Below are 18,951 nucleotides of genomic sequence, written 5' to 3'. Positions count from 1 at the left end.
ATATAATACACATCACAAAAAAAAACGGAAATGGTAATCTTACTTTTATATTTGGTCAGGTGGCTAATTGCTGATGTCAACAACCGCTTGCCAAGCAAAACTTTTAAAGCCCAAATTGTGTCCAATTACTTTTATAGACAATGATTCTTTTGACCTGTTTTTAAAAATCTAGGAGCCACAATAGGGCTCCAAAATGAGCTTTTTTTACCATTATTGCACTGGTTTTACATAAATATGGCATAACTCTTTGTTTAAAAATAGTATGACTACGCACACTGAAACATGATACACCTTGGAGCTGTGATACCATTAAGAACGAAAAGAATAGGTAAAGATGCAAATAAAAAATTCATGGGTATATTTTACCCTGATGGCGTAAAATTACATGCTTAGGGGTGTAAAGGACTTAAAAGATTTGACATACTAAGGTCAACTCGCGGTAACACAAGTAGAATCGCATGTATTGTATAAGGGCATGATCATATGAAGCAATCAGAAGTTACAAACCAAAATCACTGAGAAAGTGTATTTTATAGTTAATGAAGGCGAAAAAAATAATGTACCTCAGCATCCAATCTAGCAATATTTGTAATCACACCAGTAGCGTTATTGATCTTTAAGATGTGTGTGATTTTAGAATCCAGCTCATAAGATATTACCTTGTTCGAATCTGTAGTTGCTTGCAAAGTTCCAATTTCACTTCCTAAATGTGTGATACTTCAATTTGTCTATAAACACTTTCGGATGAGATTTTATATTTGTTTCCAAAATCCCAATGGTATGACAACACACAGGCATTACACAGGTTAGAGTTTAATTAAGTAAAATCATATATGCAGAATGCTTAAAGAATTAAGGCTTAATTAGGAACTTAACTTATTTTACAATAAAATAAAGTATTAAATGCAACAGATATTTACGTAGTGACAACGTTCAGAACGTGCCTGGAATATCTGCAAAAGATATACGTACAAGGGAAATAGGAGAGAAAGTGTAAGCATAGAGAAGTTGACTATTGACAACATTTAATGCAATAACTTGCCTATTGGTTGTTCTTCGGCTACTTGCAATTCAATTGGTATTTGTTGTACTTGTTTTACAAATCTTGTTGTTGAAAGACAATCTAATAATAATAATAATAATAATCAAATAATAACAAAAATATTTCATAATTGATAATTTATTACTATCTTTAAGACAACAACGAATTGAACAATACGTATTGGCAGGGAACCAGCGCAATTTGCTAACGCAGAAATTTTCTAGAAACATCTGTTTGTTTATGTAATATAAAATCTTTCAGCATGTAATATCACAAAGAAAAATAATTGCTTTTATTTTAGAAAAATTTTTGTCGATAAAAATAACCACATACCTTTAAAAGTTGCCATAAGCACCAGTACCAACAAATTACATGTTGAAGACATTGTGAGAGCAGTGTTTTTCATTGGCAAGCATCTGTTCATTTTTGTTTCATGCTCATAGTTTTTGGATATTTACTTTCAAGTCTGCAATCTAAGTACACCTCCATATGAAATTTTGTAATCTTATTCAACTGTCATTCCTTTCTTGAATTTTTCTTGGTAATGTCTTATAATGTGAGATTACAAGTCAATTTTTTGATTGTATATTTTATGTTAACTAAAAAAATAAGATATCAAATGCTAGAAAATCTTTAATTTTTCTCTTTTCCTGCTTATATTTCTTTATCTTTTTCTTCCTCTTCTTCTTGCGATGCGTTTAAAATAAATAAAAGTTGCGAGCAAATTTCTTCTTTTTTCTTTTCGTTCATCTCTTTCTCTTTTTCCAATTATTTATTATTTCGAGAAACCTTTTTTCGTATTTATTGCTCAAATGCTTGACAAAATAAATAAAATATGGAATTTCTTTATTTATTAATTCGTTTATTTTTATCAAATCACTTTACGTGCAAAATTAAATAAAAACTTGTAATCGCAAACGTCAATCAAATAAATTATATTTTACGGCAAAATCGGGAAAACAATAAAATCAAAGCATTAAAAATTTACAAACCCTGCTACGATTTTTTTTTAATAAATCACCTCAACTTTTAACCGCAGGTGATGAAAAATCTTTCAAGATATCAAGTTTATCTTACTTATAAAAAACCCTTTCACATTTATTATCTCTATGATATATTAAATTCTCTTTGCCTTTCAGTGTAAAACAATTAACAATATTTAGTCTTTGGGGAATTTGCTCTTTAATATTTAACTTTTTAGCCTGCTTTTTGGTCACTTCAAGTAATACTTAATTTACCACTACTCGATTAGCTATCTTTCCAAATGACCTAGGAAACATTATAGATCTCAAAACGGGACATTTATGCAAACCTGACAAATATTTTTGTCAAAGATCCCGCTTTAAGCATTTGTTATGATAATAAAAATTTCTAACTACAATTTAAAATAAATTTATAATATATTTTTGCCTTGAGCTTGTCGGCTCTTTTGCACATAGATTTCGGGAGGGCTCATAAACGTCGAGACTATCCTGTACGAATTTTACGGAAATTAATTCAGTACACAGTGAATATCTCGTTCTTATTAACTATGAATACCTAATTGATTATTGTACATTTGTTTACAGATTTCAAATTTAGCAAACAAGTACTCGAGGATGTGTTTCTTTTGCCAACATATTAATTAGAAATGTTTAATTACAATCGTGGATAAACTTAATAAGTACTGTATTTCCTTTTTTTAGCGCCCCCTCTCTTTAGCGCCCTCCTTTTTAACGCCCCCTCTAATAAGCGCCCCCTTAATCCAAAAAAATGTTATAAGCGCCCTTTTTATTAAGCGCCCGGTCGCTTATTACGTTCAAACTTCTAATCAATCGAGAGGAAGGCCATGACGTAGACATTCCACGAAATATGTTTGATATTCTTTCTGTTTATTGTACCTAGTTTTTTGGGGCGAAGTTGAATGATAAAAGTGCAAATAAGTATTTGAATTTCCGCGCCCGAAGGCGTAGGAAATTCTTTAAAACCGTCGTTGTTTTCTTTCGGAGCATTTTTTGAGAAAAAATCGACCCTGGGATTTCACGCTCCTCTGAGAGGAGGATAGAATTGGTATCACTGACTAACTAACTAACCCAGTCCCAAATGGTCCATTGCAACGTCACAGATTTAAACTTCGTACCCAAGCTCCCTAACTACTGGGAAGTCATCTAAATGACGTTTCAGGCCAAAACTGGTATTTATTTTCGACAAAATTTGGGACAGTTAACAAAAAAAGTATGCTGAACATAATGCTGACATCATAATTTTGTTTTTTTGTCACCTAAATGTCATTTTAGGCCAAAATTGGTCCAAAAACTAGAACTGCTTTATTTTCAACAAAACTTGGCACAGTTAACAAAAAAGTATGCTGAACATGATGATGACATCAAAATTTTGGTTTTTTGCCACCTTAAATGTCATCTTAGGCCAAAATTGGTCCAAAAATTAAAACTACTTCATTCACAACAAAAATCGGCAAAGTTAACAAAAAAAGTATGCTGAACATAATGGTGACATCAAAATTTTGATTTCTTGTCACCTAAATGCCATTTTAGGCCAAAATTGAATTTTATTTTCGGCTAAATCTGGCACAGTTAACAAATAAAGTATGCTTAAAATGATGATGGTACAAAAGTTTGATTTTTTGTCAACTAAATGTCATTTCAGGCCAAAATAGGTCCAAAAATTAAAACTACTTTATTTTCGACAAAAATTGGCACAGTTAATAAAAAAAGTATGCTGAAATGATGGTCACATCAAAATTTTGATTTTTTGTCAACTAAATGCCGTTTAAGACCATAAACGTTTCAATCGCAAGACTTTCAACCATGAATGATAGGGTGTATTTTTTGTTAGCAATTTCTTTTAAAATGTGAGTTTATTAGGACACGTTTCGTTTTGTTTGCGTTTGTTGTAAGATATAATGTCATTGGTGCGCTTTATCTTCAGAGCTTCATGCACCAAACCTCTTCGAATGTTTGGCACGATAACACAACGAATTAGCAAGTTGTCATCAAATATTTTGGTAGCGAGTGGAAATTCTTAGAGCCCCCAGGGCTTCTTGTTATTTTTAAAACCTCTCACAATTTTATGTAAGGGTTTTTTGAAAAAATTTATAAGCATCACTCTCTTTTAAACGAGCCCTTCCAATAAGCGCTCCTCCCCACTCCAATAAGTGTCCCACCCCTCTTCTCCTAATTTTTTAAAAACTTCAATAAGCACCCAGGCGCTTAACCCTATTCCAACTGGGCTTTTAAGGGCTCTGAATCGCTGGGGGGGGACCATTTGTTTCCCTTTGTATCTTTTGATTGGGAAATGGTATTGACTTTAAACTTCGTAGGGAGTTAGTAGTAAGTGATTTAAAGGTGCTTTGAGAAAAAAAATATTCATGATGACGTTATTATTTTTTAGGTGACGTCATCAATACTCTCCAATTTAGTCTCTTAGACCTAATGAGAGTGCGAAATCAATTTTATTAGTTACAACATAATTTTTTTTTGTCATTTTTGGTTCAATTAATTCAATAATAACTTTTTTTAAATAATGTCACTTATACTATGACGTTATCGTCATCGTAAAAAGGGGGCTTTCCCTTTACAGCATACTATACTATAATCGCTATAAATAAAAAAGTATCAACTGTTTTTATTTGATTTTTTTTTTCACTAAAAGCAAAGGCTAAGTAGATATTTATAATTCCTGTAAAATTTGCAAAAAAAATGATGTATAACACATAGTTTATTTTTATATCAATTTTCATTTTTGAACGGATGACAATAGATTAGTGACGTAAAAATGTACCTATAATTCGAAGTCCTAATTCCGTTGTGGACATTGACGGATAAACTTAAAGTTTAAAATGCGCCAGTATAATATATAAGTAGCCTATTTGTCCGACGTGGCGTGATATTCGAAATTAGCCTTGAACACATTTATATTTAGGAATTGTATTTATCATCTGCATAACAACTATAGCAGACATATTGAGCGTAAAAATCTCTTAATCAACAGAAAAAGTTTACAAACACCAACAGGTGTCGAAATGTTTCACTTCAGCACAATAAATAGCTGCAAAAAAATGAAAACGAGCTAAAAGTTCGCTTAAAGACTTTTTCGTAAACAACGGTCCCAAGCTGCGAACAGATGAGAATATTTTGAGACGGTGTTATGAATGAAGATAGGAATAATGGCAACGAATTGGATGCCAAGCGCTAGTAATATTATTATCTTTGTATACTAGTTTAATCCATGAGGAAATGGTATTCAAAAAGGGCGTCTTGATCGTTTTTTAGTCTTGGATTTGTCCATAATATTTCTATCAGTAAATACCGGTTTTCAGGGGGCGATAATGAAGAAAGTCTTAATAAGAAATATTATGTTAATGAGAGAGAAGGAATTAGAGCATTGAATGTAAGATAAAAAACAATTACTTTGTCTCGTCACTATTTTCTTGCAGCTTTGCTGCAGCACACCTTAGTGGCTGTTTATATGAAAGACGGAACGGGACGTTTGCCGGGACAGTACGTTTGCCGGGATGATTTTTCCTGCCTTTATATAAAAAGAGGTTGTGGGCATATTTCTTTTCTTTAATAGACCTTTCCCGAATTTCCTAATTATGCCAAATTCAGTTGAAGAGGTCGATACTAAAAATGATTTTTATCCCTAAGTTCCTTAGCAAAAAGTATAACAAATTACCTAATTTCGTAAATATTTCTGTTCGTTAAGTGTCTCAATTCCAACTAAAAGTTATGGTCAAACCCTTCATAAGAATAGCCTCGTTTTCAAAATAATTATTTTCTTTAAATCTAAAAGAAATTCAACCAGTATATATATTGCTCTAAAAACGTCATTTTTGTCATAATAATTTATTATTGAATCTGAATATCCTTATTTGAAGAGCACAGAAGCATTATAAAATTTTGGATGACGTCATAATTATTATAATTTATGAAATTCGGGAAAAGTGTATTCGCAAAAAAAATCTTGAAAAAATGAATTCGTCCTGCGTACATATTAATTAGGAACTTAACTTTATTTGCAATAACATTAAGTATTAAATGCAAAAGTTATACGAACCTTATACCACGAGTGTTTTATAATAGAATAGTCGTTAACTCGCAGGAAAAATCCTCGGGAATTCGCCCTTTGTACATAATTTCCGTCATTGGTATTTCGTGTATCTTAGTTATGTCATGATAACGCATGAAGTAATAGAACTATTCTGCAGGGTCTCTAAAATAAAGCCGCAGCATAACCAATTCAAGCACATTGAATACGAGTATTATTATAAAGACTAGTTGGTGGCCCGTAGATAAATCCACGGGTTCACGTGTTTTTGATATACCGCATGTCGTGTGTCTCACTATTGTTGCACCTTTTTTAGCACAGACAGATAAAGAGACTAGTTGTTAGCCCGTGGAAGACCCTCATTGGCATTTCGTGCATTTTTTCGCCCTCGTAACACGATAAAAACCAATAAAACTACTCAGAGGGTAGTTCAAAATAAAGCTGCGGGTGATTGCAATTTTGAACAGACAGAAATATATTGTTATAGAGACTATTCGTTAATACGTGGAGAATGCACGGGAAATCACACGTCACAAGCAAAGTCTTAAAAATATATCACATTTGTTATTTTCAGCTTAAAGATGTCTTGCGTTGTTTAGTATGACCCGGTTGCATTAGAAGTAATAATGATCATTATCCATGCAAGAAAGATTAATGGAAGAATTACGTACTAAATTTGTTATTCATTAAGATAATTAGTCACAAAATGCTAAGATCAATTACAACCCAAAGGCTTCCTTAAAATTCGCCGTTTTCAATCGACTTCCATAAAACTGTCTATTCTAGTCGTAAACAGATGACATTGGCAAAGCGATATAGTAAAAATCAAAAATACAAAAAGATGGCTTCGGCTCTTCAATAATGAAAATTAATAAATAGAATTGTAACGTGACGTAAGTGCTCTAAAATTATGTTTACATTTATAACCAATCTACTAGCAGCGGATATATCACTTAAGGCGCCATAACTAGCGATTCCATCACCTTTGCCTCTGTAAGTGGTAGTTTTGTCACATTGGGCTTCAATTGTTGTAAATTTATCACTTAGTACTTCATATGTAGTACATTTATTATTTGTGGTTTCATTAACTGCGAATTTCTCACTCAAAGCTGTTTCGTTTTTCTAACTTTGGGACAACCATAACAAGCTAAACGGCGAACATCACTTCGATGTTTAATTAATAGAAAGTCCCTCAGCGATAAAACCATGTCAACATAATCTAATTAACATGTTCATACGTACTTTCATAAAAAAACCTTATTTAACGTCAGTGGCTCATTGTAGTTAATGTTTTAGCGAAAGATTTAAGGCTCCCCATGTGGAGTTTGTGCGCGCATTTCTGATTCCGCTGGTCATTGTGCTGCTAGGACACACGACTGTGCTGCGCTAAGTATCCCGCGCTTTAAGATAAAAGCGGGCTTTGGCTTTAGAAGTAAAATACTTTTAATTCTTAGGAAAATACTGACATAAAGTTACATGTATAAAATAAACATAGGGGAGACATGGGTTCAATGGCCTAACGTTGCCACGTAGGAAGTCAAACATGGCGAATGCGTGTAACAATGCTTTAATAGACAATAAATCAGTTAGGAGCAAAAGAGTGTGTGCTTATGACATTTGCTTGCCATTGTAATTCTTGTTCCATTTATATGGCCCAAATATTTATGATATGTATAATTTATCAAGAGAAGGAAAGCTTTCTTAGCCTTTTTAATCCATACTTAAATTTTAGGTTTGTTGTTCCACCGTTACAGAAAAATGCAAGAAATTTGATTAAGCCATTTCTGCTAATCTATCTCAAGAAAATAATTCCGGCTGAACACCGTGTGCTAATTCGAATACTTAAAACTCTACAACAAACACTCTATTGTTCATAATGTCTTTTCAGCATTTTTTCCTGTATTGCAATCAGTGATAAAAATAGCATGCATATTTTCTAGACGTGGGGTTATTGTATACTTTATATCTGTTTCTATAATATTTATAACATATAATAGAATGTCCCAGTTTTTAGACATGCATACTTTTATCATTAAATCTCTTTTAACAGTTGGATATCTAAGAAGAGGCCTTGTGAAATGTTTTATAAAATAGTTAACATACAAGATAAAACATTCGCCGTTGTGTTGACTTTGAGCGAACAGCGGTATAAATCTTCCGCGGCCAAGACATCAACATTTAAGGAAGCGAGGATTTGATTTTGTTAATAATTTGCTATTATTTACTTACATCTGAACAAGGAAACTCGACATAAAGTTTCATATTTTAATTTTTATTTTACACAAAAAATTATGTCTGGTAGCTTAACTGCATTCGATATCAACAAATTTCGCGAAGCTTTCCGATTATTTGATACGAAAAATAGCGGGAAAATTAGCCAATCTCAATTGGCTGAAGTATTAAGTAAAATTGGTTATAACGCAGAGGATCAGGAATTTAGAACACGCTTAAATGAAATCGACACGGATGGTAACGGTGAAATTGATTTCGAAGAATTTATAAAAGTTGTCGTGGAAAGCGATTCCAAGGAAGACGACACCTTAAAAACTGAATTTCGTGTTTTTGACATTAACAATGATGGCTTTATATCTCAACAAGAACTTATTTCTGTTTTGAATACACTTGGTATGAATCTTAATGAAAAGCAAGTCAGTGATATGATTCAATGTATAGATAAAGATGGAGATGGCCGCATTAACTACAATGAGTTTCTGACGTTGAACAAGGTTTTTTTACGAAAGTAAGTGTGGACATGTTAATTAGATTATGCTTTTATCGCCGGGAGTCTTTCTATTAATTTTAACAGAAGCTAATAATTAGCAAAAGAAAAGATCAATACCTTGTTTTTTTTATTATTTTTCTTTATACATTTTGTTTTTGTTTATTTCCATATTATTGTAAACTGTAAATCTAGCTAAACAGAAGAACGCAAAACTCTCTCTTTCTTTATAAGCATATCTCTAAAAAAAACAGCAGTTTTATACTGAGGAGCTTTAAAAGTTGTCCATGAATCTCTTTATATTTTTGAAAAATCTTTACTGATGGTTAACGGTATATTTTTGTATAAATGTGCATAAGAAACATTCATCTTGCATTTTTATATTCATACAGAACGATTTTTATACTTACCTAAAACTTCTCCTACTTGCTATGCCCTTAAATTTTAATATACTGCAAATGAGAATCAAATAACACAATTTTTATTTGTTACCACAAATTTTCGTTCAGATAAATTTAGTAACTAGTCTTTATACCGCATCACGTGCCTCTCGCTACTTGCGCAGCTAAGCTACCCAGACAGACGTATACGGGTATTATAATATAAATATCATGTCTTATTTTATATGTTATTCTCACACTGTAGATCTTATCAAAATCAGCAAATAAATAAATATATATTATGTAAGACTATATATGTTTTCTAAGTCTTTTGGCTTTGGCCTCTTAATTTAGAAGACATGAAAAGATAATGCCTAATACCTATTGCATTAAGCCCACACTGTGAAAATCCTTAAATGCCAATTAACGTTCTTATTAATAGCTAATGTCACTTATTATTTGTCTCATGTTGTTTTTGAGAGTGGTGAATGCAAGCCACGCGACGTGATACTAATATTGCTACGTATGTCAAAGCTTTGTGTGTTCATTCAAGAAAAGAGTATGGGGTTAGCATAATAATTTTGCATTCCCTATATTTATTAAGTTTAAAAGTCAGATATTTAAAAAAAATGGGATAAGATTTTAGCAAAACAAAAGAGAATAATCCATGAAATTTACCGAATGATTTACTATTTAGGTCACATCAAGTTACGTCAGAGACTGTTCAGGCCTGTGACCAACCTAAGTCAAGGGTGTTGATAGGCTATATGTTGTTTCAAAAAAGGGGTGTATTTTTTAAATTCTGGAAGTGCAGCGAGCTACATAAATCTAAAAAATATAAACGCTTTATATATAACGCTTTAGGCGAGAAAGGAAATTTTATCAAAACTGTTACCCAAACTTGATGGCTGACAACTAATCAAAATATTGCATACTACTCTCCTTGAGCTGACTGGCTAATCATTACCAAAGATTTCTTTGTCTTTTTAGTAGCTAGTTGCCTAGCTAATCTGTAGCTAAATAACTAGCTACAGACTAGCTGGGCAACAAAAGTTGGCATATACTTTTTTGCTAGCTACCTATGTGATTTTTACCTGGTAAGTTTTTGTAATCAAAAAAAACGATGGACAGATACATTCCTCCTTGTTCATGTAAAGTTATGATTATTAATCATTCACGAAATTGAAGAAGCGTCAGCCATTTTTTCCCAGACTGTGACTGTCAGACTATAAAAAAACTCCCGTAAAAATAGTTTAAGTTAAGAGGGTTTCTCGTTGAATTTACAGAAACAGGCGAAGCTACTTAGTGTAGATCTGAAATAATAAATGATGCGAAACAATAAAGCAGAAAAATCTTTCAGAGTCACCTAAACAATCAGGGAGAAAGCCCAATTGTGTAAATCCGCCTCGGGAACTGGTCATAATTAAACGATTTAAGATGCTCTTCTTTGCAACTTACACTGAAAAATAACAGTGAGGTGGAAAGATGGTTTTTCTTTGCAACTTATACTGACACGTAATAGCGCTTTTAAAAGGTACTTTAATATTATTTGAATTGATTTAACGCGATATGTAGAAGAAAAAGAAAAAATAACTTTTTATGTATTGATTTATTCGATTAGATCGTTAAAAGAGCAAAAATAAAGTTTTCAGCGTATCAGAGGGAGTTGGAAACGAGTATCCCGGCGGCTTGGAAACGAATTAGATGTTGTGTGTTTCAAAATGGTTACATTTTGATCGAATCATTCTCAGTTGCTGGACAGCATACAATACAATCCAAAAAATAAATAAAAAATATATTAATTATTATATTTTTACACAAAATACAACGAAAGTCAAACGAGACAAAGGGAATCAATAAACGTATATACTGCAGGCAAGTGCAAGGTAAAGGTTTTCCCTGTCAAAATAATAATAGTAAAATATCATACTCCAACTTTCTTTAGGGGAGAGACAGGTTTTTGTCCATAGTGAGGAATTATTCATTCGTACTCTCCTGAGATGAATGTAGAAATTATAAAGTAATAATTTGCAGATATACGGTACTGTACATAATTTTCATGCCATTCAAAAGCAATTACTTCGAAAAAAAAATGCATTTCTATGTTCGAGTATTTGCTAGTGTGACAAGTGGAAAATACAAGTAACGACGAATTTTGAAGACCTATCTAAACAAAAAAAATCTTGCTTGTTCAGGAAATCTGCTAAACGTTTAACTTTTTTTCGGGTCATACATTATTTTGTCGTTATGGGAATTGACATAGCGTTAGAATTAAATTAAACCGTGATGACACACATTACTACTGCAAATACAAAACAGCTTTTTAAATTCCAATATGGCGTAAGTAATAGTCTACTGATCTGAAACAAATTCTCCTAACTTACGCCAATGTTTATCACTTTGATTTTAGATTTCATTTGTCGAACTTGCGTTTCTAAACATAATTTTGCACATATTTTGGCAAAAGATTGCGGAGATTTTCATTCGTAGCGTATAATTTCCCTCCTTTCAGCTTTTCCATCATACTAAAAATGATGATGACATATTTATTGGAATAAAATGAAACTAACAACTGCCCGAAAATTTTGCGCTTGAACCAAGTCGTTTTTGAAAAAAAAAAACAATTAAAACGAACAAACAGGTAATACGCGGTAAAACATAATTACCTCCCTCCTCCAGGACCTTTTATCGGGCCAAAAATATGAGTTCAATAAGGTTTAACCGAAGTGGCAAATAACACAAGAAAGTGATCCCATAAGTGAACAGTTAATTTTTTAATTTATTATGTTATTACCTACACCACTCCATTATCGTAGGATTTCTAACAACTGCCAATCACAGCATTCATGAAAATGCGGATACGATAAGATAAGATTTTCACTAACAATATCATCTAATTAAATAAAAAAAGTTGAAAAACATATTACACCGTTTATCGCATTTTTCTGTTACATTACTCGCCTGATTCTCTTAAATACGCTTTTGACTAACTTTATTATCTTTAAGAAGAAAGCTACTGGAAACATGGAAGTAAACAGTTAGTCTAAGCAGGTCATTTATCTTTTATCTTTCAATGTTTGTGTAATCTAAAGTCGTTGGACTTGATAAAAGTTTCATAATTTATTTTTCCATCTCCGTGAATGTCAGCGTAATGTAACATCGCTTCAACTTGCTTTTCGTTGAACGCAAAACCGAGTTTCTTTAAGCCATTTGACAATCCATCCTTTGATATATAACCGTCTGCGTCTGTGTCAAATACCTTTAAAGCGCAAATAATCGCCTGTTCTTCTTCGTCGTGCTGGCGCTCAGCTGCTACAGCAATAAACTCGTCAAAGTTGATAACTCCGTTTCCCCTTTGATCGATTTCTTTAAGACGCTGTTTAAGATCTTCTTTGCTCATACTAAATCCTAATTTTGACATGACCTTTCTCATTTCCTCCAATGTTATATGTCCGGTATCTTCAAGATCAAATAAATGAAATGCTTCCTTGTATTTCATTATGTCCGCATCAGAAATTGTATCTAAGGCGACAGCATGTTTTCGTTTTTTCAGCTTGTGGATTTTTGCATCGTTTGCTCTGAGAAATTCTTCATAGCAAATGCGCCCGTCACCAGCAGAGTCGGCGTAGTGTATCATTGCTTCCACCTGCTTCTCCGTAAAAACAAAACCAAGCCTCTTTAGAACGATTTTTAGTTCTTCCGGATAGATATATCCACTTCTGTCTAAATCGAAGGTGTGAAACAAAGTTACCATTTCATGGTCTTCAATTTCGTGTTTGCCAAGTGCAACGACCGAAATAAATTCATCAAAACTGATCACACCATTCCCTGCAGTATTGATTTCCATCAGTCTGTTCTGCAGTTCGTCTTTGCTTGGCGAGTAACCAATAGTTACCAAAACCTCCCTTAGACCATCTAAAGTTATATGTCCATTTTGTTCTGTATCAAAAAGACGAAATGCCTCTCTATAGTTATTGATTTCATGCTCGCTAAAGTCGGCTGACATTGTAAGGAACTGATAAGAACTTTAGCTACAAGGTTTGACTTTTGTATAATGAAATTCGCAATGCAAGATTGAACTGTTTAGAAATCCACGGATACTTCTAGCTCCTTTGTATGAACGTTCACCAGGCGTTATATTTACGCGAATAAACTGCTTTCGATTTGTAATGTACCTTTATTATAGCGATAACCTGGCTATATTGTCAGCACAGATCCCAGTCGAGATGTTTTTTCTTGATAAATTCTCTTCTTTCTCTTCAGATGTCCTTTATATAAATTCTGTATCAGTTACTGATCGCTTTGTAGTATTAAAGTTTTAATACGATAAATGGATTAATCCTGCTTCTAAAGTCGTATTATACAAAATAAACTTTACGGTTCCCATGGTAATGATCTCATTATATGCCCCTCTTTTGTTTAATATTACTCCTACTGAAGCATTGTAAACTGTAGGATCGCTGAAAAAGAATCTTGTTTTAGTTATTTTGATTTGCGAAAAGATCCAGAGCTATAATTTAGCATGTACCGATGCAGTTTAATGGAAAAAAAATCTTAAATATGCACATTCAATATTTTAGCTCAACGATGCGTCTGAAAACGGTCCTGGGACGAAGCCAAAAATACTGATGGAACGGATCAGTAAAATATAATTGTTTTGGATTCTTTTGTTGTCATACAAAATCCAGGTATCAATGTAAGGGTGTATTACGAAACAGGCTATTTCTAATTTTATACGCGGAAAGTTAATTTTTTTAAGAACATATTGAGAGGTTTGTGAGACAAAAAATATTGAAAGTAATGGCATTGATTACAACATGGGTTTTAAGTGTGAGGGGGTGGTGTAACCAACCATTTGGTTATTTCCCAATATTTACTGCTTAGCAGAAAATAAGTGTTATAAAACCCCTGAAGCTCTCCAACTTCGTAACACCTGAATAAGATTTCAAAATCTTATTCAGGTGTTACGAAAAAAAAACAGGGGGAAAATTTATATAGGTAGGTAGTACAGCGCTTCTTTGTAAAATAGGCAAGATAATCGCGTTGTTTATTTTAAATTCTCTGATGCCGATAAAAGAATTTTGGAGGTGGAGATGCAAAAATCCAGCACTGTAACACCTGATAAAAGGGAATGTATAATGTTGATGGTGTAATGATTTTAAGCTGGTAAAAGTTAAAAAAATAAATACACGGTCGCAGACGTGCTAAGTACTTTATCAGCAAATAATTTCATAGGATACACCTCCTGTTTCTAGGCGAGCTAGCTTGTATTTTTTTACTTATTCTTTTTGATTGATTATATTAGTTATTTATCTAAAGTTGTCACTTCCTGGTGAATACACAAAGGGATTCGTTTAAAAACGCAAGAAATAACAGTCGCTTTTCGTTCAGCACATTATTTAAGAAAAGCTTTTTATCAGAAAAGAAGTTTGTCGGTGGAAATTATTATCGTGAATTTTTTTTCCTATAGGTATATGGGGAAGTACTTCTATCAAGTTTTCTATCAAATTTCTCTTTTTTTCTTGTGTTTAGTTATTAGAGGCAATATTCACAGTAGGGCGTGGTTACTATCTTGAATGAAGCAGTGTCAGCAAAATTTAAAGTGCGACTCATAGTCTGCAGATTCCGATTTGCAGAAGGTTTTTGTCGTTAACATCTGTTTGCTTTCTAAAAACGATAATTTATCTGTAGGGATCACTTATGTTACTAATGCCTAGTATACCTTTTTGGAATAATATGGAAATAAAGACGGTTTTTAACGTAAAAGACTGTAGTGGAGTGATAGAGATTTACAACAAATCCGCTTTCACTTTACATTTGACATTATTAATGCTATCCACCGCAGGGGAAGGAGGGGAAAGTTGTGGGGAAGTTTGAGGCTAGTTTGATGCAAAAAGATATTCTAAAAAATACAAAAGCAAGGACGAACTATTATAAAAAATATATATTAGAACAAATTCTTATGTTTTTTTTAATGCTAGCCAAGTTTCTTTAACACTCACGAAGGCAGACTTCGCTTAACTAGCGAGTGAAGCGAAAGTTTGGCTTCAATTATTGAAACTTATAAACGCCTATTAATTAACGGAAATATGACTATTTTTCCCTTAAAAACATGCAAACATAATAAGGTGGTGTTAAAAGATTTTTAACGACCTTGACATTTCATCTTTCAAAATTCATATTTTGGTAACGGGTTTATGAGTGTTTTTAAATTTCTCGCGAGGTCACTTTTAAAAAGAAAAATGATTGGTTTAAAGAATTAATAGATGAAAAGCAGAAATCAGTTTACTCAGGTCGACAACACGATCGATGTCGATCCATACAGAAAAGGTAAAAAAAATATGGCGCGTCTGTAGATTTCATTGACACTGGTCGATTTAGCTACTTTTTTACCCACCTAAAAGCAACTGCCCGTGAATGGAATACATTGAACGGTTACTTACCGTTTAATTATGATTATTTTTAACTTCTTTTTGTCCGGTGTTTGTCCCTGATAAGTATAAAAGTGTGGTGATAATATCATTCTTAAAAAGAAATTATCAAGTGATAAGGGACGGAGCCAAAATTTGTAAAGGAAAATTAGAACGTTATAATATCAATGGGTTAATAAAATTAATTCTTTGCCACGGTTGTTTAGCTTCTTATTGTTATTGCTATGGTAACATTAACGTCATCCACAGGGACACTTGCTTTTTTGAACTTCAGACCAGTGACGAAGAAGCTCGTGGCACAGTCTGGTGAGTGCTACTAAAACTACTACGGCTGAAATATTTGGAGAATCTTCACGCCCATTTTCTATTCAGTATCTAAAAAACAACAACCATGATTTGATTGGTTCATAAATCATTGTAATAGCGATTAATTAGCGGACAGTGAGCGATAAGTTGTGCAAAGCTGGAGATTAACAATACAACGCTTACAAGATCAGAAGACATTTAACTCGTAAAAAAATGTGCTTTGGGTTGAGATGACCTAGTGGTTATAGTGTTAGCTTTCCATTGACGCGACACGAGGTTTAGTCCATAACGCGGGTATGTTTAGCACGTGCCTTTGCGGCAGACGCAGTCAGACCGCATTCCATAGAAGGAAGGTTGGGTAGGCAATGCTAGTGTATTCCTGATGTATCCATTCAAAACACAAGACGCACATTAATAACAGTGTTTTCAACACTAAAGTGGCAATTCTGTATAAATATTCGACTTAATAACAACACGATATTTTCTTTCTGTTATCCACAGAAATCTAATGTTTATGACAGTAACCAATTTTTTTGGCTTTGGGAACTGCCACAAAATGTCGCAAGATAAAGCCCCTATTATAATAACTCTTAAATTTAAACGACATTAAACGACCAAGTACAGTCAAAACACCGGAACTCGGATTTATAATATGCATTCTTAAATTTCACACAGTATACATGAAATTGGTTCTTGTGAACGTGGTGTGTAGAAAACTTCTCCACCGTTTGAGCGTCAAAACTTCCGAGGTTCAGGTTGTTCTAAGAATTGATGTTAATGTTTCAGCACGAGGATGAGTTTCGTACTCAAGAGTACCACACATGAACCGTCTTGTCAACCATCAAACGCAGCTAAAATTTTGTCAAGCTGATTAGTGGTCGACTGAAAACGAAGGGTCTTTTCAAAAAGGATTATAACCATTTTTTTTAAACTAAAGCATGACACATGATACTTTTTATCTACAAAGACCATTGCCTAAATACCTTTAGAAAAAAACAAATACAGCATAATTTTATAAGATTATTACCTTAATGCTCCGTGATGCTATTATGTTGTTGAACAGTTGTTACCATGGTAACTGATAAGCATATTGCGATATAATTGTAAAGAAACATAGTATAATGAGAAGGAATATGTTTTCAAACTGGAACGTGGTTTGTTGCCATAACGACATAGCAATCTTAGTTTCCATGTCTATATCAGAGTAAGCAGTTCCGTGGGCAATTTGTGAAGGAGTAGATTTAAGGACCCTGATGTGGATTATTTTTCAATTCGGTATACGTAGGCTACGGGTCTGCAACAGGTAGCATTTTCGTAGAGTACCGGCTGAACAAGCAAGACTTTTGTTTCTAAATCGGATCTTCTCTGATGTATGAATAAGCTGAAATAATCGAGACTGAATCGAGACAAGCAATGAGCTTATAGATACTTTGCCTTGATAATTTAGATCTGGATTGTGGCTTCAAACTACATACTTCGAACTTTATAAAATAATTAAAGACATCAATATATAAGGGGTTCGGAACGAGAACAGGTCCCTATGTTCGCAAGCGAAATATTTACATCATATACTCCATGACAAGTATCGAAAGAACTATTATCTGGTTCAATAGCCAGCTTAAATAAGATTTTAAAAAAGGTTCTTCGAGTAAAATACAATCTTTTTTCCGGAGCTTTTTTTTTTACTTTTTGATATATGCGTGCTGGCCCTATTATTAGATTGCAAAAAATATGCCTTGGGAAAAGATATTTACAAAATGCATTGTTCTCAGTTTTCCATTTCCGGGGTTTTACAGTTTGTTTAACTAAAAATCCAAAAAAATCGAAGAACGAGAATAAAAAAATCCGAATACACCGAATAATTTTGCGAGGACTATTTTTTCCCAAAACAACGGCCTACGTTTTGTTCAGGTTGCACAATAAGAAAGAAAAAGTAGGTTCGGACGCTTTATGGGTGAAGATGATTTTTTTATCTTCACTGTTTATTTGTATGATAAAAGTCGAAAGAAAATCGTTAAAAATCTATACTTATCAGAAGCTAAAAAAAGCTGTAGACCAAATTAAAGCTATCTTTATTGGCTTGTGTCTTAAGTAGAAAATTTAAGCTGAAAAATGTGGTGTTATATTGTACTTTTAACATTTTAAAACTGCCACGTCTTATCGTCTGGAAGGTTAATATATACATACATGCATACTTCCGGCATATAGCTGATAAGCATGACAACTTTGGTAAGGACATCTTCCATCTCAGATACACTCTATTTGTTGCCGACCCCTTATAATGACGTCAGCCATAATTAATAGAATCATGTAGTTAAAGACATGTGGGTGAAAATGCCATGATGAAGCATACTGAGCTAAAAAGGACTCAATAAAACCCCATTGTCAACGTCCCCTACCCTAAACTTACTTTTGACTATATTTTCGTAGTTGCTCATTTTTTAAGAAAAATAAAACTTCTGTTTATTATCTCAAGAATTTTTTCCCGTTATTACACTCTTGACAACGCGTTTTCTACATTACAAAGACTTTTGACAGACGGTGTGTCCTGTCAATTCCGCCAGCTAAAACTGCGGGACAGCAATTATAGTATTTGTTATGTTAATACGAATTGAAGCAAGGTGTTATTACAAATTTGGGCAGGTATTACAAATTGGGGCATTATTACAAATTGGGGCTCCGCAGAAAGAATAAAGGAAAATTTGAACTTGGGAGCAATACACGGTAGAGATACTTTTATGTTTCTAGCTAGTTAGCTACATGTGATTGACTAAACATAGAGGCAGACATTAGTTTAGCAAGCAATTGCTGTCACTTTTAGCTCTTTCAGCTTACCTGCATATAAACGAATTGCATTATCATCAAAGTCATATAGCTAGCTATGTCTATTTTACCTTGCGTTTTAATTCTTGGATCACATTATGGTTCACAAACAAACTGAATACTTAGAAGAATTTAAAAATATATTTACCAATTTTTTATTTCCTCATCTAAATATCTTACATATTATTCAATCAAAAAACTACG

The 18,951-nt window shown here is 33.1% G+C and overlaps 3 protein-coding genes across 5 annotated transcripts in view; 1 reads left to right on the top strand and 2 right to left on the bottom strand.

The window, feature by feature from the left end:
- LOC130629298 (protocadherin Fat 4-like) overlaps positions 1-1,730 on the bottom strand; it is a 30,350-nt gene extending 28,620 nt beyond the window's left edge. Inside the window, exons 1-3 of one of the 3 annotated variants that reach the window (XM_057442452.1) lie at positions 1,376-1,730; positions 1,039-1,123; positions 564-699 (exon numbers count right to left, since the gene is read on the bottom strand). In XM_057442452.1, the coding sequence (XP_057298435.1) occupies positions 564-699; positions 1,039-1,123; positions 1,376-1,466 (312 nt within the window). In that variant the 5' untranslated portion in view covers positions 1,467-1,730. The remainder of the gene's footprint in view (positions 1-563; positions 700-1,038; positions 1,124-1,375) is intronic. The other 2 variants (XM_057442453.1, XM_057442454.1) reach the window with 2 other exon arrangements.
- A 5,347-nt stretch (positions 1,731-7,077) lies between these two features.
- Positions 7,078-9,730, top strand: LOC130628991 (uncharacterized). The gene has a single exon (XM_057442071.1). The coding sequence runs from the start codon at positions 8,380-8,382 to the stop codon at positions 8,830-8,832; it is 453 nt and encodes a 150-aa protein (XP_057298054.1). The 5' UTR covers positions 7,078-8,379; the 3' UTR covers positions 8,833-9,730.
- Positions 9,731-12,061: 2,331 nt separating this feature from the next.
- Positions 12,062-13,492, bottom strand: LOC130628914 (uncharacterized). The gene has a single exon (XM_057441972.1). The coding sequence runs from the start codon at positions 13,191-13,193 to the stop codon at positions 12,258-12,260; it is 936 nt and encodes a 311-aa protein (XP_057297955.1). The 5' UTR covers positions 13,194-13,492; the 3' UTR covers positions 12,062-12,257.
- Between the last annotated feature and the right edge of the window lie 5,459 nt (positions 13,493-18,951).

This window comes from Hydractinia symbiolongicarpus, chromosome 15 (genome assembly GCF_029227915.1).
Source record: "Hydractinia symbiolongicarpus strain clone_291-10 chromosome 15, HSymV2.1, whole genome shotgun sequence".
NCBI classification, from domain to species: domain Eukaryota; kingdom Metazoa; phylum Cnidaria; class Hydrozoa; order Anthoathecata; family Hydractiniidae; genus Hydractinia; species Hydractinia symbiolongicarpus.
The sequence above is the reverse complement of the archived record's forward strand: the minus strand, read 5'-3'. Positions and strand labels throughout refer to the sequence as shown.

Excerpts from the sequence above, each read along its gene's own strand:
- LOC130628991 (XM_057442071.1), top strand. The coding sequence starts at position 8,380 with ATGTCTGGTAGCTTAACTGCATTCGATATCAACAAATTTCGCGAAGCT.
- LOC130628914 (XM_057441972.1), bottom strand. The coding sequence starts at position 13,193 with ATGTCAGCCGACTTTAGCGAGCATGAAATCAATAACTATAGAGAGGCA.